Raw genomic sequence first — 22438 nt, 5'->3', positions numbered from 1 at the left:
AAACTGATGAACAATCTCTGTTCATTTTCTCTGATTGGTCTAGTCAGCTTCAAGTAGTACTTTAAGTATCTTACAACACAAAGTCTCTTATCTTGGGGATAAGCTTCCAGAGTTACAGATGTATCTAGATTACCTGGTTTTGACTGTTTGAACAATTCCTCAAAGTGGAAAGAGACTGCGCTGTTAGACAAACTCATTTTGTCCAGTTTCATGAGGTGGAGTGTTTGAACACGTTGCGCAGAGGTCAGCGCAATAATCATACATAGTTTCAGCGTTAACATTTTAAGAGTCAATGAGCTCGCTGGTGAAAGAGAACGTAAGTAATTAAGGACATGGCTGACATCCCAAATCTCTTTATATCTTGCTGTGGGAGGACGAAGATGAAACACACCTCTCATGAAACGCTTGATGAGCGGGTGAGTTCCAACTGAATAAGGGGTGTCCAGTAAATTAAGAAAGGAAGATAGAGCACTCCGTGCACAGTTCAAAACATTATATCCAGCATTGTCCTTGTAATAAAGTTTGCTCAAGAAGTCTAACACAACAGTCACGTCTGCATTCAAATGATCCGAGCTTAATGTTTCACAGAAACTTTTCCACTTCTTCATGTATATTGCATACTGTTTCTTTGTTGACTTGCGCCATGAAGAAATAATAATCTTTACAGTTCCAGGTTTTAGGCCTTTATTTTCAAAGGGTTTGGTGATAACCTGCAACAGACAAGATCAAGGCGAGAATGTAAAGGGTGAGGTTCATTAGTAATAGGTTGTGTAAGTAGTGATTCACTTCTTGAGAGGAACATGGGTTTCCCAATTATCATTTTCTTGAAGAGGGGGAACCATGCTTGAGTGGGCCAATTTGGGACTACTAAAATGCCCGATGCATTATCCTCATTTATTTTTTGGAGGCATTTAGCAACAAGACAAAAGGGTGGAAAAGCATAGAAATCCAGCCCCTTCCAATTGAGGGTGAAAGCATCTACTGCTACAGCTTCTGGGTCAGGCAACCATGAAACATAATTCTCTAACTGTTTGTTGAGTCTAGAAGCAAACAGATCAATTTTGGGCAAACCAAAATGATGCACAATTTGAAGGAATTTATCTCTATTTAGCATCCATTCTGTTCTGTCATTAAAGGATCTTGACATTTTATCAGCTTGGGTATTGAGTTTTCCAGGGAGGTAGGCTGCCGTGACCCAGATATCCCTTTCTCTGCACCACATCCACAAATCTCTTGCGGCCTTATTACACTCATTTGATTTAGTGCCACCCATGGAATTTATATAGGACACTGCTGTGACATTGTCTACACGCACCAATATATGAGTATCGCATAATTCTGAGCACAGAGATTTCAGCCCCAGCAGAGCTGCCCTAGTCTCAAGATAGTTTATTCTATTATTCTGGGCATATAAAAGTTCGATGCTGTTCCATCTGCCACCAGTATTAGATTTTAGATCTGTGGCCCCCCAACCGATACCACTGGCATCGGTACGAATTTCATGTTGTGGTGTGGACCGTCTCAAAGGTGAGAAGGTTAATTGCACATTGTCTATCCACCACCACAATTCTTTCTTGGCTTCTGGTGACAAAGTCATCTTTCTATCAAAATGACCCCTATTCATTTTTAATGAGACAATCTTGTCATTCTCTAGTGCCCTGTAAAATAGTGGACCATATCTCGTGGCAGGTAGAGCAGCAACGATTTTCCCAATAACTTTGGCTACGTGTCTTATGGAAGGATTGGGAGTATGTAGCAATTCAAAGCACAAGCTAATAATGTCTTGGGCCTTTTCCTCTGGCAAGGTCATTATCATTTTCTCTGTGTTGAGAACGAAGCCTAAGAAAGTGATTTCTGTCACCGGAGTGAATACAGACTTTTCTGGATTGATTAAGAAACCAAGTTTTGAGAAACTTTCAACAACAGCCTCTAGGGCTTTCTCATTATCCTGCTTTGAGTCAGCAATAATGAGAAGATCATCTAGGTAGCTCACAACCACATGTCCTTGTTTCCTCAAAACAGCCAACAATGGTTTGAGTAATTTTGTGAACAATCTAGGGGCTGAACATAGCCCGTTTGGCAAAGCTTTGAATTGCCAAAATTGGCCTTGCCAGAGGAATTTTAGGTACTTCCTATGATCTTTATGAATAGGGACTGAATAATAGGCGTCTTGGAGGTCGACTGAAGAAAGAAAAGAATTTTGCGTGATAAGTTGCACCGCAGTATAAATATTTTCCATCTTAAAATGCTGGTAAGGTAGATACTTGTTAAGATCTGATAGGTCTAGAATAAGACGAAGACCACCATTCTTTTTTGGCCTAGAGAAGATATTTGATACATATTCCCCTTTCTCACTTTGACAGGGTTCAATAACATCTTTCTCCTGAAGCTTTTGTATCTCATTTGACAAAGCTTTTTCTTCCTCTCCACTACACTTGAAAGTGAAAGGGGGATAACTTCGTGAAGGTGGTGGTTTCGCAAATTCAATTTTATATCCTTGCGCAGCATTTAGAATGGAAGGATCTGAGGTGATTTCACGCCAATTTTCATGAAATTTTTTCAGTCGGCCTCCAACAGTGGGCCTAAAGGTAGATCTAAGGTAAGCAAATGTGTAATTTCTCACCTCGTCAGGAATTACTTGGTTCTGTGACCTTGTTTGTGGTGTGCACGTGGCACTTGGGCAGGCTGTTTCTGCTTCCTCTGAGTGTTGTCGTGAGGTGGGGACTGTCGGTCCTTCCACCTGGATCGTTGGTCTAAAAAATGCAGATCTTCACTATCTGGTGGTGGACGAATTGCAGTGGCTGGTGCTGCACTTCTTTTCCATCCAGCCTTAGCATACTGTGAGTGTGCACCCCGTCCTGAACCCCGACTATAGGGGTGATAGTTATGCTGATGGGATTGGGGTTTGCGATTGGGGCCCTTAATAACCCCTGCAGTAACCTTCTGTTCCTCGTTGAGCTCTCTAACTTGTTTGCTCAAGTTTCCAAACAGCAAGTCAGTGACTGGTGTGGTAGGCTTACAAAGGTGCCTAAAGCGAGGGTTCCATGGCAGGTTTTATCAACTCCTTCCTCATGCAATTTATTTCAAAGTTGGCATTGCACAAAAGTGCTAACGCATCTTGCTGGCTTTCAGTAATGTCAGTAGAGGAAAGCGTGTGTACAAAGGCATTTAGCCCTCGTGTCAGTGATTTCTGAATTTTTTGGAGTCTCAAGTCATTAGACTTAGAGTAAGTTGGAAGGTTATCCCAGATAGCTGGGTTTACTTTGGGTGCATCCAGTAATCTGCAGTTGTTGGGAGTAGGGTACCTGGTAGCCGTGTCAATAAGCACTTTTTGCTCTAGCTGGTGGCTAAGCAGGTATGTAGTTGACTCCGCTATACCATCATCGACTGGTTCCCCAATGTCTGTAGAAAGGGCAAATTTTGCCGCTATAGGCGGGACAAAAGTTTCATCCGCCAGGCCTGCTCCTCTATCATGATCGACATCAATCTGACCAGACTCTAATTCGTCTGGACTTAAGTCCGGTGAGTCATATAAAATTGGGAGGTCTGGTTGAGCACCGATCCCAGTGGGACCCGTAGGTGCAACGTCAACACGTGGTTGAGATGAGCTTGACTTTGAAGCTGATTCTCGCCCGTGGCGATTAGATCTAGCCCTGACTCCAACGTGGGAATCGTCCACCGGTGGTGGTAGAGCTTGTAGGACTTTAGACATCATGTCCCTAAGTTTATTCATCCTCGTAAGGACCTCGGGAGAGTCTGTGGTATTTGCCGATTTTTGCTTTGCTTTGTTGACGGACCCATTCGAGCGGGCCTGCTTCGGCTTGGTAGACTTCCCGCTCCGCTCCCCCGCAGGGGTAGCAGGCTGCGACGCTGTCTGTCCCCCGCCCGTGGCGGCCTGGGAAGCGGTCGAGGTACCACTCGTGGTGGTTTTGTCATTAGCAGATTTAAGCGAAGATTTTTCCATGATGAAAAGACCTTCTGTCCACAAAAGTGTGTTTGACAGAGGCTACTTCGAAACTAGTTGAATAAACAAAAAAGAAATCGTTGAAAACGATGAGGATTCCGCCGATAAAGGAGGAAATATTCCAAGAAAAAATGGGGCTCAGCAAGCCGCCATTTGCATGCAGTAACGAATTGACGCATGCGCAGTAACGGGCTCTCTCATACACGTAATCTCTTACGATATTACGTAGTAAAATATATATTTCAAATCGCAGATATCAATATGACCACAACATACTTGTATACCATGACAAAACCCAGTTCACTGGTCAAAGTGTTTTTAATGATATTGGGTCAAGACTGGTGAGTTTGATTTTATAGTCAAGGTCTTTCATTTAGTCGATTTTACTCGGACAGTTAGTCAACACACAAAACTCTCCGTTTTACAGATTATTCTGTTGTCAATGATAAAATAAATGTACAAAAGATCAAGACAACTTCCTTTTCTTGAAACTCGTTCTCCTCCTGGATAATTCATTTTTTTTCCAAGAAGTTTGTCCATACTTTCTTGTATGATAACACAATACAAAATCACAGATATCAATGTGACCACAACTTATACCATACTAAAGCCTTGTTCACACAGTCAAAAGTTTTTGCACTGGTATTGGATCAAGATCACTGAGTTTGATCTTGTAATCCAGGTTTTTAACATGATTGATCTTATTCCGACCATTCAGTCAACATACACACAATCCCTTTGGCAATGTATTCTGTTGTCAATGATAGAATAAGGGCTGTTTATAAGGTCAGAGGCCTTGTTGCAGAAAGAGTTGCAATCGATCGTAACTATTAAAAATCATTCATAACTTGATTTTCTACCAATCAACAGCATGCATTTGGGACTTGCGATTGATTTTTTTGACTTGCGTTTAAACGCAACTCTTTCTGCAACGGACCCCAGGACAACTACCTAGGACAACTTCCTTTTTTGAAATTCATTCAAGCTAGCGCCATTGTGTGTATCAATACAGAGAGAAGAGAAATCATTTGTCCATTTACCCATGATAGAATAAAAAAGTCCTTAAGTAAATTCCTTCATCACCAGATGAAATGGCTCACTGTCAGAGTTCCACCTCATGAAAGGGAGGTTTTCAGGCCGAGTCACGGCAAAGGCTTTTAGATTGGACCTTCTTGCTTCTGGCTTTTTAGATTGAAGAAGGGTAGTAATAACAACTTATTATGAAGGGCTGCACTTTGATAACTGAAGTGGCTGCCCTGGGTTGTTTTTAACGTTAGTATTATATCACTACTGATGACCTCAGCAGCTGTTGCTTGTGATCCTTCCTTATCCTCCTAGAGAGTCTTCCAGCTCAGCATGTGTTGTTTGAGGCTTCTGGATGCAATGCTTCATCGAGTCATGGTTATTCGGAATAAATTTAATGCATTTCTGACATTAGACTCAAAACCAGAATTGTCAGCTGCTTGTGAGTTACTTCCACTTGCCTTTTCAGTCTCATCTCTGTTGCCAGTCACACCAGAGCAGTGTTCTTGCAGCTCTCTGGATATGGTTTACCATAATAACACAAAATACAAAATAAAGTATACCACAATAAACAACTCAAAATATTTTGTCCAAAAATAGATACCTGTATTTTGTAAGTCACAGATTTCTTACATAGAAATGTCATGCTTTTCTGATGCTTTGCACAAAATCAAAGACTTAGGAGCCTAAGGGTGCTATCAATTACAGAAATATTATTAGTTGAATCCTTGTAAAATATTCATTTGCAGTATTGAAACAATTACCCATAACTATTAATTAAATCTTATTACTCTATCACCACAATCATCAGTTGTTATGCATATTACCTCTCCATACCTCTTGGATTCGGGGGTCATGAGGTCAAGTGATACACATACATTGAAATATCTTGTTCTCATCATCTGTTTAAGGGATCAACTTCAGACTTAGTTCATCTTACCAAGACAATTTTTTTTATTCGCATATCACCTTTCCAGACTCCTTGGTCGTTTAGCCCCCTACCTAACCCTGACCATCGCTCCCAGTCAAGATGGCGGACTGGACCCATTCTGTCAGCTCCTTCATTTCCATCTCAACACCAAGAATTCCTTACAGCGGATGCAGGTTGCCATGGTAATTGAGGAGTGGGCTAAAGCAGGACTACAGGTTAGTTATATAACTTATCTGTTGTTTAGAAAAAATCTATCACATGTATTTCCATGTTTCAAACTTCATCTATATATATATACATATTTATATATATATATATATATATATAAATATTTCTTTATAGAAATTTAATAGCTTATTACTGCATTACTTATTTAGATCTGTTTTTTTTTCTTATGTAATGGTAACTTTTATTTTAAAGTTATATTTTTACAAGTATGTATCACAGTGATGAAAGGTTCACTTTTATGTGAAGTTTTTTACAAGACATGAAGGTAGGAAACAAGTAGAGAATAAAAATAATTCTTGATAATTATGTTAGTTAAGTAGATACATGTACTCTTCAGACTTTTATTGATTCCAACAAATTATTGAAATGCTTCAACCATGAACACATTTATTTATTTTTTTTCAGGACTGCAAATGCCCCGATGGCCTGAGGTCAACCCTGATGGAGGTCTTATCAAGTACTGTCTATTTTGATGAGGTTACAAATCCTTTCATGAAACTACAGCTGGAATGTAAGGTGAGCTTTAATGTGTGTATTTCATAAACATAATGTTCCGCCCTTGTTATGACATCACATTTGGCTAGACTTTACTCTGCCCAAGTTTTGATCTCTGAATTCTTGTGAGATGCAAACTTTGTGTGGAAAGTTGATGGTGTGACATCGTCTGAAAAAAGAATGTTTGAATTATTATATATGTCAGGTATAAGAAATTATTTAAAGAATGATGATTTTGATCCAGATGACGTCAAATCCTAGACAATAGCAAATGCGATCATTGCGGCTTTGGTAACATGATGTCAATTTGTCCTTACAATGATTTTAATATATGTTTTTTATTCTCACTTATTGCAATATTCTTATGAGAAATTAAATTGTCATGATGCACTTCCATGAGAACATAAACTTTGGTATAAAAGAATTTTACCTGTCTTTTTATTTTTAAAAATATTTTCCAAAAGAATTCTGTGTGGACCTTACCCCTTTTGTAACCAAAGTGAAATGGACCTAACTCCTTTTGAAAAAAAGTGATTTTTTTTATTGCCATTTTAGTTCACTTTTTAATGGATATTTCAACTGTTCTTTGGCATCATCTTATAGAGCTGCTAAAAATCTATACATTGAGACAAAAAAAATCAATTTGATGATAAATGGACCTAACCCCTTTTGCAAGTGAGCTCTTCATATAGACTGTCATGCTCTCAGGCCTCGAAATAGGATTTTTGGGGGGCAAGGCCACTTTTTTGAGGGGCACTTTTTCACTGAGGCCAGGCAGCAGAGGGCACCAAGGCCATACAGAGGGGCACCAAGGCCACTTTTTAAGGGGCATGTAATAAATTATTTGTAGGTGTTACAGTTTCGCGGCGTGGGGGGGGGGGGGGGCTTTCCACAGTCGATGTTATACATCAGATTCATTACCAAACCACATTATTTACTTAAGAAAAAATGAACTTTAATAGTCTGACAACACTCACTGTATAAGGTTTTAAAAGAAAGTTTCATTATTCTTCAGAATCACTTCAGGACAGGATAACACATCATTGCATTGCTTTGAGTCTTGAATTTGACATCCAACATGTAACATGTACATATTAACAAATCAAGTAAAAGTACCTCTGGTAGAAGTAAATTTCATCTAATTCTTTATCCAAATTACCTCATGGCATGCCAAGTAGGCCTGGGACGAATACCCTTTTTGCCATTCGATTGTTTGCCAGAGGAAACATTCGATTAGTTCGATTAATCGAGATTCCTGGAATATCAGAAATCACGCACTCAAAAATTGACCTACTTCCATGACCTAGCGGTAGCTGCGCTTATTGATATGGGCTGATATGATGGGAGTGGAACTTGGAATAAATGCATTGTATACAAGGAACATGTACTTGTACTGTGTTTGTCATTTATCCCGCCCTCTATACACACAATGAACGAATAGCAAAGGAGTTGTACTGTGTTTGTCATTTTATCCCGCCCTCTCTGCACACAATGAACGAATAGCAAAGGACTTTGAGAACTGTGCGTGACCGCTATGGTGCATGGATGTTAGGCCTGGGACGATTGTCATTTTTACCATTCAATAATTTCCTGAAAAAATAATCGAATGATTCGATTGTTCGTCGGGAATCAGGTCTTTTAGGTCACAATAGTTGACCTACTTTATGGTGACCCCCCACCCCATGAATAAATCTCCATCAAAGTCACATGTTTAGAATAAATGAAAGTAGGACCTTTTCCCCTTCTCCATGATATTTATATCAAAAGAAACTACATGAAATGAGATTAAAACTTTCAGTTTATTGTTCCAATGAAAATCCTTCCTAAATCCATGCTGGTACTCTGGTATTATGCATGCATCCCTCCAAGTGCCACACCCCTGCATATGAATGAATCAGCCCAGATCAGAGTTCAAAGTCCAAAGCCCAAAGATGTAAACAACTCATTCATGAACTATTCTTTGAGACTGACCCCAGGTGGAGCATTTCTTGAACAATTACATCCCTTGCCCACACCATGTCCCCGCCCCCACTTGTGGCACTGCCCACGATTCTACACATGTATTTCAAAAAAATATTTTGCAAAATATCTAATTTGAAATACCTTTTAAAATTACGATTTTTTATCATTTGAACCTACATGTATAACTGGGTCTATTTTTGGAGACTAGTCGAGAAAGTACCGGTGAAGACTGGCACATGTTGGAATGTAGTTTTCATTGTGTGAGGGGGATAGAAAAAAAGGTTGCATTATTGTTTTGAAACATGAAAGGAATTCTCCGGCTCCCACCCTTATCTTTCTCTCTCCCTCAAACACACACAGATGGGGGAGGGGTCAATTTATTTCTGAAGTCATGACCTCTCCTGATAAGGGAACCAGTGCCTTCTTCTTTGTTTCCCCAAAAGTTTCATTGGCTATCCGAAGGTCCAATCAGCTCAAGTGAGCTTGGTTGTGTGTTTTCTTATTGTTTTGTGCACGCAGACAATGAACTCATTTTGTGTATCAAGGGCTCGTCCATTCTTATGCTGCAGCTTACATAGCATATGTAAAGCGCACTAGCTGCCGGCCGGCCGCTAGCGGTGTATAGCTAGCTCATCGAAAGCTAACATATTGGATACTTTTTGAGATCGGAGAAAAGTTTTCCTCGCTCAGAAAAAAAGGTGCAGACTTTCAAAAGGGGCACATTATATATCAGAAAAAGGGCACATTTATGAGAAAAAGGGCACCACGGCCATATAAAAAAGGGCACATTTTTAGTGGCCGTAACTTTTAGCAAAAAGAAGAAGGGCATGACGGCCAGTAATGGGGGCATCGACGGCCATGGCCGTCGATGGCCGTCGATTATTTCGAGGCCTGTGCTCTATCTTGTCTGTTTTTGAAAGTTGGGGAAAGGAGGGGGTGGTACATGTAGTTACGATGGTAATGATCATGGCGTAGTCTTGCAAGATGGGTAAGGGGGGAGGGGGAGTCACCTATGTAGTCATTGTGGGGATGGGGGTAGTTGCAGATGTAGTGATCATGATGATTTGCAAAAAAAAAAAGAAGAAAAGATGAATAAGTTATTAATATTTTTGTATGTTTACGCCTAGAGCCTTGTTGTGGCCTGGAGAGCAATGAGACCTGACATATTGCAAACCAGTTTCCCGAGGTAAATAGTGGATCTTATACTCTCTTCTACACCAATTATCACTTACCTTTAAGCCATTATTTGAATGACCAGGGGCCCGTTGCATAAAACTTTTTACCTGAGAAAACTCTGGTAAAAATTGAAAACTAAGGTTAGTCTGATTTCTGCCATTGACTTTAACACAGGGCAATAACTCCGGTAAAAACAATCTAAGTTTTCTCAGGTAAAAAGTTTTATGCAACGGGCCCCAGATTACATATTCATTCTAAACATACTAATTTCACTCTTCTTGGGCCCCGTCTTACAAAGAGTTATGATTGATCCAATCAGCCACAATTATGGAAAGCCACTAAAATCAACTTCTGATATGCTTGTTTGTTCAAAATATTTTCCAGATATGATGTAAAGTCATACATTTTCTTGAAAATTCAGGGTGCTTTTATTTGCTTACAAAGGACGTTGTGCAAATTTCCTGGAGAAAAATTATGACATGGATTTTCATTTAGTTGAGGTTGATCGCACCAATCATAACTCTTTGTAAGACGGGACCCAGATCTATATAATTAAACTCAGTAAACCATTGATTGATTTATCTAGTTTCTAATAGAGTTTTCATGGTACCTTTAAAGGGGATGGGGGGGGGGGCAAATTGACCAACACTTTGTGGTCTCCCATTGACTGGGTCTTATATATAGCTAGTCTTATTTTATGCATTTTGAAATATCTATTAATAGTGCAGATAATGAATCAGCCCTAATCCTATTTGTATCCTGAAACTAAAATATTTTGACAGGAAAAATACTTGATGTTTTGCTATATGTTTGCATAATTATTGTGGTATGAATGTATTGAGTTGCGAATTAGTATGCTATCATTCAAAATTTCTATATTACATGACTACACTTTTCAGATTGTTGCATTATGGGTAGAAACCTGACCAGATTTGAGAAGTTTAGGACTTGGGTTGTTGCTATTAAGGAATGTTCCAGGGTATTTTGTCATGTCTTCCCATATCCAGTGCCTTTACTGTTGACCAAGCGAAGTCATTGTACGACTCCGTTCAGCAGCATCTATCTCAGACGATTGGTGGAAGCGATGCCCACCAAGATCTCCAGAATAAAGCAAGACAGGTGCTGGCATCTGTCCATGAAATCAATGAACAGCAACAAAAACTCAGTATCAGGTAAGGAATATAGAATTTTATGGCCAAATGCTCCCCAGGGAGTGGACAAAATGTTTATGTGTGTTGTGATAAATATTGTTCACATGTATGGTAAGGTCACCTAAGTCTGCACAGTGCCCCTTGTCTGCGCACACATGAATCTTTGTGACTATAGTAATAAGAAGATAACACGACAACCACAAAGTTTACACATAGAAAAATATTCATTAAAAGATTTGACTAAAAATGGTGGAAAATAAAGAATTTCAGGCATAAATGCAGCCTTTCTCATCAAAATCCCTGAATTGTGTGTAAAGTGAATGGGTGCGCAGACATGGGGAACCATCGTTTTGTTCAATGTGAAAATGACTGGCCGAGGTTTTTCCCCAAGAAGATCATATTTTTCTCAATTCTTTAGGAGATATTTGGCAAACTTACTCATAAGAATACAAGGAAGATTATCAACTGAATTTTTTTGAGAAATTGAAAAAAAAATCATGAATGATGTTAAGTTGAATTGTAAGGTGTGCAGACATGGTCCCCCTTCATATAAGAAAAAAATATATGTCACTCATGCAGACACTGTCAAGATGTTTTAGCTGAAAAATCATTAAATCATATGCTGGAGATTGAATTTGTAACAAAATGTTATGAAAATCGAGAATGCTTCTAGTTTGAGATTAAATTTCTATCTTGCCTTGGTTACTAAGTTTGTATTGTACTCTTCTCTTTATCTAGAACTCAGTCATGTGTGACAGGAGCATTAGTCTCTCTTCAAGCCTTACCTGATAAATTGAATCCACTCATCAGACCTCTGATGGATGCAGTCAAAAAGGAAGAGAGTCCAATTATGCAGGTAACTGAAGGGATGAGGATAATGGTGATGATGATGATGATGATGGTAATGATGATAATGGTGATGATGATGAGGAGGATGATTATTATAATGATATGGATGATGATGTTGGTGATGGTGATGATTATGATTATGATGGTGGTGATGGTGATGATTATGATGGTGGTGGTCATGTTGATAATGATAATAATGATTAGGAGGATGATTATTACATGTATAATGATGTGGATGATGATGTTGGTGATGGTAATGGTGATGATGATGATGATGACGATGATGATGATGGTGATGATGATGATGAGGAGGAGGAGGAGGATTATGACTGGACAACAACGATATTGTTTTTGTACACTCTTCAGCAACAGTATTGCATGCTCTTTTGGAGAATTCAATCCTTCTTGGTACCCACTTACTACACCTACATGTACACAATATGTAAATTAGTGTCTTTACACCAAATGTCACTAGTCCTGTGATTGGATTTGTATTTTATTTTGATAGCAAAAGGGAAGAAAAAATGAGAATTTCCCAGTTAATATTAGAGAATAAGTTTGATGCTATGTACTGAAGAGAATTTTCTTTTTCATTTTCAGAAAAGAGCTGCAGGGAACTTGGCCCGTCTCCTGGAGCTTTGTTCATCCCGCCAACCTTGCCCCAACCCTAAGATCATCAAGAACCTCTGCACCAGTCTCTGTTCTGACCCATCCATCACCCCACCGGCTTCCCAACCTCTACGCTCCTCCACCAACGATCCCCCATCAAACACCCTTGCCGTGCCCATGCCTGGCCCGGGGGGGTCCAGGTCGTCATCGCCCCTGACAGTCGGGGGCGGGGAGGGCAGCAGTTCACAGACGATCGTCCCCTGCGATAAGCTTCATGGTGTCCTTACATTGTCCAAGCAGCAACAGGTAATGTAATCTCCTGTGATTCTTTAATGACCAACAGCAATGGTCAAGTTACTTTGCACCTTTCTGTCATAATTTCCTTTGGCTCCTCTGTTCAAAGTTTCTATTTTGCTTTGCTCTGAACCTTTTCTCATTGAAAGTAATTAAAAAGATTAGATGGAATGAATTTGCTTATCGGTCGGTCACAATATATAGAATCAATATGAAAACATTTTTAACAGGTTTCAGATTTTTTTCCTAAACTGAATAACCGTCATAACTGTGTCTATTGCTCCCAAAGTATCCCTTTACAAACCTCAAAATTATGTCTTTCCAAACCTTGAACGTATCAATACAATGCTGCTTTAGTAGTAGGTTGGGACTCCTTTTCATACATGTAAGATTTTTTGAGGTGAATTATTTTGTTCTCTCTCATTCAGCAAGCAGTATTGACAGCTGCGAGCAGACGAGCAGCCTTCACCAAGTCTCGCAGCCGTGACAGCAGCATGCCCGACATAGCACTAAGCCTGGGCGTCGACCCTGGTGGGGAATCATCAGAGACCATGAAGCAGACTAAGATCCAGAGGAGGGGGTCGGAGATGGCCCTGACTACCATCACTTCACACTTTGGCAGCAGGCTGCTGGAGTCCTTAGGCAAGGTCTGGGAGTCCATGACAGGTCAGCTCATGGAGCAAATCAAACCGGGGAATTTTGGTAAGTTCCATGTATGTTTGGAGACGTTCTCATATAATGTCTGCAATTATGATTATTTTGTATGCCTTCCGCATGGAGAAAATAAATCCTGGGAATTTTGGTAAGTTCCAAGTTTGGAGAGGTGCTCATATATAATATCCGCAACAATTTTTTATGCCTAGCTAGAGTTAGAAAACTCTTGTTGGAATGCTCCCTAGGGGAAGTGAAGATGCAGATATTGTATGCGGGCAAGCCAGGATCTGATGACCAGGGTATCTGTAAAGCACTTAGAGACATTGTTGCGATGTAAAAGCAGAATATTGTTAATACTATTATTCAAATATTTTGATGGGTTTACGAAATATTTGTATTGGAAAGATTGAGGTACATAATGTAAGCATATTTTGTTATGGACACATGTTTGTGTTCCTTTATGTCAAACTATAAACCAACCTCCGATTTCTCCATTTATCTAAGAATAATAACCATATTTCTAATGCGCACATACATGTATCCACTCCAAGGAATGCCCGAGGCGCCTGACAATTGAATATAAATTCACCATGATAAATAGTAAATTAGAACAATATTAAATCATACATCAATAAAAAAAAACACTATAACTCATAAGGAGAGGGTGTTTATTAGGGTACATGTATTATTAGACGAGACATAGGGTAGGTGTTAAAGTTTGTTTGGAATGACTGAAGAGAGGATGAGAATTGAACTGTGTAGGGAAGTGAGTTCCAGAGACGGGGTGCAGCAGCAAAGAATGCTCTGTCACCCTGTGTCCTCTTTGTTCTGGGTTCTTTTAGTGTTATACTACTAATGATTTGGATCCTAGGTTTATGTGCAATTGACAGCGACAACAGTCATTGCAGACCAAATTGGTTTATCCATGTCAGTTTTTGATGATCTATATAAGAAACTGGTTTTAGAGCGAAGATCAATTTAATATTTCCTCTTATCCTTAGATCGACTGTTTCACTTGGATAAGGACCATCATGCCCAAGATCTTGTCACCTCAATGCAAGTCTTTGAAACTCTTGCTCCTGTTTTACATTCCTGTTATCATCCCAAGGTCAGTAGGAAGAAGTCCTGTCCGTTTCTATATCAACCAATTACCAAGTACCAAAAGGGGAAGAAGATGATGATAATGGTGGTGATAATAATGATGATGATGATGGTGGTGGTGGTGGTGGTGATGATGATGATGATGATGATGGCAAACAATAATAATAATGATAAATAATAATCATCATCATCATCATCATCACCACCACCACCATCATCATCATAAATCCACCCCAACATTTGAGGAATTCTGTGCTTATCTGGTTCATTTCTCAGCAATTACGTATTTTCTTCCAGAGCTATGTGGCACACATTTTTTATTCATACATACAAACACATGGGTGGTAATTTCATCTGAGTCTGTTCTTACTCATTTTGAGGTCGTTACCACAACTGATATTTATCTCTAACTTTGATTTTCATTTGAACCATGCAGTTAGAGGCGCTGCTGCCCCATTTCATCACGTGCCTGGAGCACCCTTACACGTCCGTTCGTCACATGTCATCCCGTTGCTTGGGAATGATGTGTAAGGTCATTACCATGGCAACCATGAACCGTCTCCTGATGGAGGTCGTTCCCATGCTAGGAGCCCAGGAGGATGAGGTCAAGCGAGAAGGAGCGGTCGAAGCATTAGCTTGTATCCTTTGATTTTTTTTTCTTTCTTGTGCTCCAGATATTTTGACATATTTTTGATTCAAGGTATACTAAAATATGTAAGATCGAGTGAGGGGAATAAGACACACAGGATTAGATCAAGTTGAAATTTAAGTACCAATCTAACCAAACAATGATGTAGCATGTAAATCAGTCTGTAGCCTTTTTTTTGGTTCATTACCAAGGTTGTGTTTCATAAAGTAATGCATGCCTGATGCCTTTATGCAAGACTGGAGCATATTCTCAGATGATAAGTATGCTACATGGGGATATATCATTCAGTGCAAGAAGGGGTCACCTGTTTTTTAACTTCCAAACAGCTTTATGAGTCACCCACTAAAATATCCCAAATGAGCAGGTGAAAGGTGCTTCCCTGTGGTTGCTGCAAAGCTGTGGAATCACCTTCCTGTTGCTGACAACCTCCTCTGTTGAGCAATTCAAGAAAGCCATCATATACCATCTAATTTGCTGAAGAGGACAATGAATTGCGTGGACTAAGCTAACCATTCTTAGGTGTTGAATTATTGTTTTAGTGGCCCAAACATGGAGTGATGTGTGCACAGTGCTTTGTAACCGAAAGGAAAAGGTGCTCTAAAAAATAACCTATGGATTGGATTGGATATGCATTGAACACCTTTTAAAGTCAAATATTTCATAAGACAAACAGTATAGTGTGGTCCTTGGAGATTCAGCTATTATAGTTTATGATCCTTAGCTCTGATCTGAACAGGTGTCATTGATCAGCTTGGGATGGACATTGTCCCCTACATCGTCCTCCTGGTCGTACCTCTACTAGGCAGGATGAGTGACCAGGTGGACAGTATCAGGCTGACCGCTACTCAATGCTTCGCCACTCTGATCAGGCTAATGCCGCTTGAGGTGAGACCGTAGGGTGATAGTAAGCTTATTTCCATTTGTTTGTGTGTTTTCATTTAATTTAATGTTAAACCAAATTTCAAAGCACAGAATAATGCATATTTCTGCTATACCTAGCTGTACATGGACATTAAACATGGTTGCGTGATATGATATTTCTTGCTCAGGTTGACTTTTGGTCCAAATAAAATTGTTAAAACTTGTAACTTTACTCTGTGGGTCATTATTTTGGATAATTGGTGAACACTGGGATTGCGTGTAAAAAATCAAGGTTAATACCTTAAGTGATGGTAATGTCAGATACTTAAGCTTCAATCAAAGGTTGTTTCAAATTTGGTGAATCCAACCAAAATATGTTTCACCATTAAATGCATCACTAAATGATATGAATGTGTATGCCTCAACAGTGCTCTTTTATCCTACGATCAAAGAAATGGAAATGCTGTATGCATTCTTGGTAACTATATGACCTCTTGTTAAAAAAGAAAAAATAGTCTTAATAATTCCTCTACTTGTTGATTGGATAGGCTGGTATCCCTGACCCACCCGCCATGACAGACGCCCTCGTTGAGCAGAAAAACAGGGAGAGATGTTTCCTGGAACAACTCCTAGACGGCTCCAAGCTAGACAACTACAAGGTCCCCGTTCCTATCAAGGCTGAACTCAGGAAGTACCAACAAGTGAGCGAAAATGTCATTTCAGAATAATAACAATACTGGAAATATTCTTATGTATATTTCATTTTTAATCTGGAATAGCTGTCGTGTACTGGTTCTGACTCGCGCCTAGTAAACAGAGGGTCGTGTGTTCGAATCTATCACTCCTCCTCTAGGCTAATCTGCAATACAAGAACCCTGAGTGCTTGTCAATTCCACCTGTTTTGTGACCTCGCCTGTAATGTAAATCTATCCTGCGGGTATAACATGAATCAGGGGCCTGTTTCATAGAACTTGTTATAACAAGTTTTAGATAACAGTTAAAAGCTACTGAAATCATTGAATTTAATTGGCTGATTTTAAAATTTTAATAAAACTTTGCGTTTGGTATTAAAACAGGACCATGTTGTATAAAAGTTGTCATTGTGGTATTTTTTTTAAAATCCAATGGTAATTACCATGGTAACATGTCTCAACAGCGAATCAAAATCAAGGATTATATTAGAGTTACCAATGGATTGCATAGTTACTATTATAGTAACTTTTATGCAATGGAACCCTGGGCCCGTATTACAAAGAGTTATGATTGATCCGATCAATCGCAACTATGGAAAGCTAGCAAGGTCAACATCTATTATACATGTTTGTACAAAATATTTCCTAGCTGTGATGTATATTCATGCATTCATTGTTTTCTTGAAAATTCACTGCACTTCTCTTTGCATACAAAAGACATTGTGCAAATTTTACGTAGAAAAAATTATGACACTGAGGGATTTCCATAGAGTTACATTGATCGGATCAATCGTAACTCTCTGTAAGACGGGGCCTAGATCTTTATGATACAGGACCCATAGCTCATCACCCTAAAATTCTTATCCTTTACATCCGTAGGATGGTGTGAACTGGTTAGCATTCCTCAACAAGTACAAGCTCCATGGCATCCTGTGCGACGACATGGGTCTGGGAAAGACCCTACAGTCTATCTGCATCATGGCTGGCGACCACCACCACCGGAACGCCGCCTACAAGAAGGCCAAGAGCGCCGACTGTGTGCCCATGCCGTCCATAGTAGTGTGTCCCCCGACCCTGACTGGTCACTGGGTCTACGAGGTTCAGAAGTTCTGCTCCACCCAGTATCTGAACCCCCTGCACTACACTGGTCCTCCAACTGAACGTACTAGGTGAGGAATGTTCTTGGAATATTGTATATTAAGGGAAGGGTAACCATGTCGAGGGTCCATGAGGCCGAGTGTTACATGTGTTTGTCTACATGAAAGATTTTCTGCTTGGTCTGACCTTCAATATAAACTGAAGTATACACACTAGAAAACACCAACTAGAAATCACCTATGCACCTTCACGTTGTGCGTTCAAATAAGGTTTATAATGTTGGGACCATTCCTGTGCAGAAAATAATGTTGATGTGGACAGATGTAATCCTCGGCCTTGTCAACCTTCAGTCCTGAGGGATATCCCCTGTAAATTTGCATGATATAATATCGAAAATTGGTATTGGACTTCAGTGGATAGAAAATATTGGGCCTATGATAAATTGCCTGCCACAATAATTGTATATATATATTGAGGTTTTCATGTGTTTTGACATGAAATCTACCTTGAAATTGTGTAAAATGTTATTAAAATAGGTGTTATTTCTATTATTAGAGTCCAACTTTCCAGGGTCCCAGATTGAGAAAGGGTCATTAAGATGTCATTCCAAACCAGTATTTTAAAGTATTAGAGTGAAGGAGGCCTTGATATTAAGCTGATACGAAACTCAAATTGGGATTGAGCTTGCTTGCACATAAAGATCAATGTAATGAAGCATGAAAATCAGCCTTACCATAAAATACTAAGGAGGTATTGCAAGAAAATATTTGCATTCAATTGCAAATATTCTGTTGCAATTCTACAATTGATTGATCACTTTTAACTATAGCAAATCAGATTTCACTTTGTGTTTCATGGAGCAGATTTGCAATCAATTGCAAATTTGCAAATAATTGCATGGCACATGCTTGATTTCGGGAACGAAAGTAGACTTGCAATTGATCACAAGTTTCTTGCAATGCCCCATAAGTCTTGTGCTTTCTATCCCTGCAAGAAAACTCTCAGCTCTAAATATGATTATTGCAAATGAGTTTGTATTTTTGCGTAGGTTTGATTTGTTTACATGTCTCTTATCCCTATACAGGTTAAGGAGCAAAGTCAAGAAGCACAATCTTGTGGTTGTCTCTTATGATATCGTCAGGAATGATATTGATTTCTTTAGGTAAGATTGATAAAAAATCATCATATTACAGCAAATCACAATTTCCCCTGCTTCTTTTATTCAATGCTCTAAATTGTTTATTTGTTAGTTAACAGGGTGGGAGTACAAATGACACTCATGCTAGGTGATTACATTGGAATTAATAGCAATGGTCACTGAAAAGAAAAAGGAAATTCATAGTATATTTGCATCCTAGAAATTCAGGGTGCTTCTCTTTGCTTACAAAGGACATTGTTCAAATTTCCTTTAGGTAAAATAATGACGTTGATGGATTTCCATCTACTTTATTGATCGGATCAATCTTAACCCTATCCAGGCCGGGGCCCGGCGATTCAAGCAATATTGTCGCCGCGCAAATTTTTTTGACCGCGCTGCTCACTGACTTTTTCCTTTCAAGTCTTGCGCAACTTTTGAGACCAGTTTTGGGTCACCAAGGTACACAAAATTATGTAACATTATGTAAGTGCATGTCAACCAAAAATTGCTCACAAACGTGACTTCGTGTACAAAGTCAATGCAAATGGTGTTTTCAACCAAAAATCATTTTTGCTGGTCTAAATGTATTTATTTTATGCTGTTTATGATCTCAGAAGAGTCCCCAACAAATTTCATTAAAAAACAATGAAAAACAGAAGGTCCAAAAAACAAAGAAATACATAAGAAATTGCAAATTGCCACAACTAGGGTTGTTACATCACAACCCTAGATAGGGTTAACTCTTTGTAAGTAAGGGCCCAGGAAAATTATTCCCTGGGAGGAAAAAAATGGGGGCTGGACGTACAAAATGCAGAGATGCCAACCCTCCCGATTTCATCGGGAGGCTCCCGAAAATTCATCCCAACTCCCGCCCTTACGATTACCATCCTTATCCTCCCGAAATTACGATTTTTTTGCATTGATCAAATTGGATTGGAAGTACATGTATCGTCTGCTAACTTTAGCATGTATTAACTCCATTACGTTCGCTGCTACTAAATTCTGTGTGAAAGGCAGACAAATAAGGAGCAGCGAAAAGCTGGTGCATGTGATATGCCCAACGGGAATCCACTGTGCACCAGGCCGGTAGGCCCGGCTAGCTTCGTGAGCCGTTTGCGCTTGCGGCCGCTGGATTTGTCGAGTCGTGCGGTGGAATATCGGTGTGTGATTTCGGCGTGTTGATGGGTTGATATTGACACGAAATGGCGGAAAATCATCAAAAGAAGTCCAAGAAATGGTCTCAGAAGTATAAGACTGAATACAGTCTCTAGTATCCGTGTATTCATAAGCCGGAAAGAGGAATTTACCAAGCATTTTGCACAATTGCAGCGTGGACATTTCAGTTGAGCACGGAGGTCTGACTTTGGGAGCATACGGACATTACGAAGACAAGATCTTTTATACAGGTAGACCTTACCGCGCTGAGCTTTTCTTTACTGGATTTATACTCAATTATAGTGGAACATAACCTGCCTATAGCTGATAGTTCCTCCTTATTATTGTTGAACAGGTACTTTTCTTCTATTGTCCCCTCATTTTTTTTTACATGTAAAAATGCATATTTGATATTTTTTATGTTAAAAAAGTGGGAACAATGTTTTTTAAAAACATGTGAAATGTTCCAAAATAAGGGTCAGATTGCACCAGAGAGCATCTAGAAACCCAGAGCTTCCAGGGCCCTAAGGCGGGCCCTGGACCCCGGCCGCAAGGGTCGAGCGCTCCGCGCTTGAGATGTGCGCTATGCGCACATAATTTGGTGTCAGTTTGCAAATCCTCCCTAATTCTGATTTCCAAAAGTTGGCATCTCTGAAAATGTTTGATCATTTTAGGAAATCGCTCTTTATACGACACTTTTATATTGTTATAGGACAATAGATTGGAATTATTGCATCCTTGATGAGGGTCATATAATCAAGAATGGACGGACCAAGCTAGCAAAGGCCATCAAGCAGCTCAATGCATGTCACAGACTCATCCTATCTGGGACACCTATACAGGTATGAGCAGTGATACCAACTGATGTGTAGGCAATTACTCTGTACAATTTAATTCCTTGAAAGTAATCCATAACTTGCTGGCCCAATTTAGTTTATGACACTAACTAAAATACAAAGTGACAACTGTTTTTTTGTCTCACCTGCGAAGCAAAGTGAGACTATAGGCGCCGCTTTTCCGACGGCGGCGGCGGCGTCAACATCAAATCTTAACCTGAGGTTAAGTTTTTGAAATGACGTCATAACTTAGAAAGTATATGGACCTAGTTCATGAAACTTGGCCATAAGGTTAATCAAGTATTACTGAACATCCTATTAGAGTTTCATGTCACATGACCAAGGTCAAAGGTCATTTAGGGTCAATGAACTTAGACCATGTTGGAGGAATCAACATCGAAATCTTAACCTGTGGTTAAGTTTTTGAAATGTCATCATAACTTAGAAAATATATGGACCTAGTTCATGAAACTTGGACATAAGGTTAATCAAGTATCACTGAACATCCTGCATGAGTTTCACGTCACATGACCAAGGCCAAAGGTCATTTAGGGTCAATGAACTTTGGCCGAATTGGCGATATCTGTTGAATTCCCATCATAACTTTGAAAGTTTATGGATCTGATTCATGAAAGTTGGACATAATAGTAATCAAGCATCACTGAAAATTTTGTGCAAGTTTCAGGTCTCATGATTAAGGTCAAAGGTCATTTAGGGTCAATGAACTTTGGCCGAATCGGGGGTATCTGTTGAATTACCATCATAACTTTGAAAGTTTATTGGTCTAGTTCATTAAACTTAGACATTAGAGTAATCAAGTATCACTGAACATCCTGTGCACGTTTCAGGTCACATGACCAAGGTCAAAGGTCAATGAACTTTGGCCGAATTGGGTGTATCTGTTGAATTACCATCATAACTTTGAAAGTTTATGGATCTGATTCATGAAACTTGTACATAAGAGTAATCAAGTATCACTGAACATCCTGTTCGAGTTTCAGGTCACATGATCAAGGTCAAAGGTCATGTAAGGTCAATGAACTTTGGCCATGTTGGGGTTTTTTGTTGAATAACCATCATATCTCTGTAAGTTTATTGGTCTAGTTCATAAAAAGTGGACATAAGAGGAACCATGTATCACTGAACATCTTGTGCGAGTTAGAGTAGTATTCAAAGTCAGCACTGCTGCTACATTGAACCGCGTGATGCAGGTGAGACGGCCAGAGGCATTCCACTTGTTTATAATTGTATCCTTAATATTTAGGAATCCAAATTATTATTTAAACAATAATGACTTTTCTTTCTCCATTTTAGCTGGGTACATGCATCCACCTCCCCAAACACTGCTGAATCTGTAGACCAGTTCAAGCAGCTCTTAGAGGGTTGTTTCTTTTGTTAATGAACCTAGACTGTCTTTATTACTCAGCTGGCTGAAATATCATCACAGTTTAGTGACCAACATGATTGTATATCTAGCAGTACATGTATTAGTATATTTCATTATCACTAAACTTCCTTAACATGTACTCTCTCTTTCTCTTGTTCTTAATCTTTCGCTCCTGTTCTTTCTTT

At 39.4% G+C, this 22438-nt stretch overlaps 1 protein-coding gene across 1 annotated transcript in view; it reads left to right on the top strand.

The window, feature by feature from the left end:
- The window catches only part of LOC121422229 (TATA-binding protein-associated factor 172-like), an 80689-nt gene that overhangs the window by 30810 nt on the left and 27441 nt on the right, over positions 1–22438 (top strand). Inside the window, exons 17-30 of the mRNA XM_041617138.1 lie at positions 5965–6133; positions 6552–6662; positions 9731–9789; positions 10787–10951; positions 11669–11786; positions 12380–12694; positions 13111–13384; positions 14338–14444; positions 14874–15075; positions 15823–15971; positions 16496–16648; positions 17519–17808; positions 18822–18899; positions 20743–20872. Coding sequence (XP_041473072.1) covers positions 5965–6133; positions 6552–6662; positions 9731–9789; positions 10787–10951; positions 11669–11786; positions 12380–12694; positions 13111–13384; positions 14338–14444; positions 14874–15075; positions 15823–15971; positions 16496–16648; positions 17519–17808; positions 18822–18899; positions 20743–20872 — 2320 coding nt within the window. The remainder of the gene's footprint in view (positions 1–5964; positions 6134–6551; positions 6663–9730; positions 9790–10786; positions 10952–11668; positions 11787–12379; positions 12695–13110; positions 13385–14337; positions 14445–14873; positions 15076–15822; positions 15972–16495; positions 16649–17518; positions 17809–18821; positions 18900–20742; positions 20873–22438) is intronic.

This window comes from Lytechinus variegatus, chromosome 10 (assembly GCF_018143015.1).
Source record: "Lytechinus variegatus isolate NC3 chromosome 10, Lvar_3.0, whole genome shotgun sequence".
In the NCBI taxonomy this organism is placed as follows: Eukaryota; Metazoa; Echinodermata; class Echinoidea; order Temnopleuroida; family Toxopneustidae; genus Lytechinus; species Lytechinus variegatus.
Note: the sequence above shows the minus strand (reverse complement) of the source record. Positions and strands in the feature narration are given on the sequence as shown.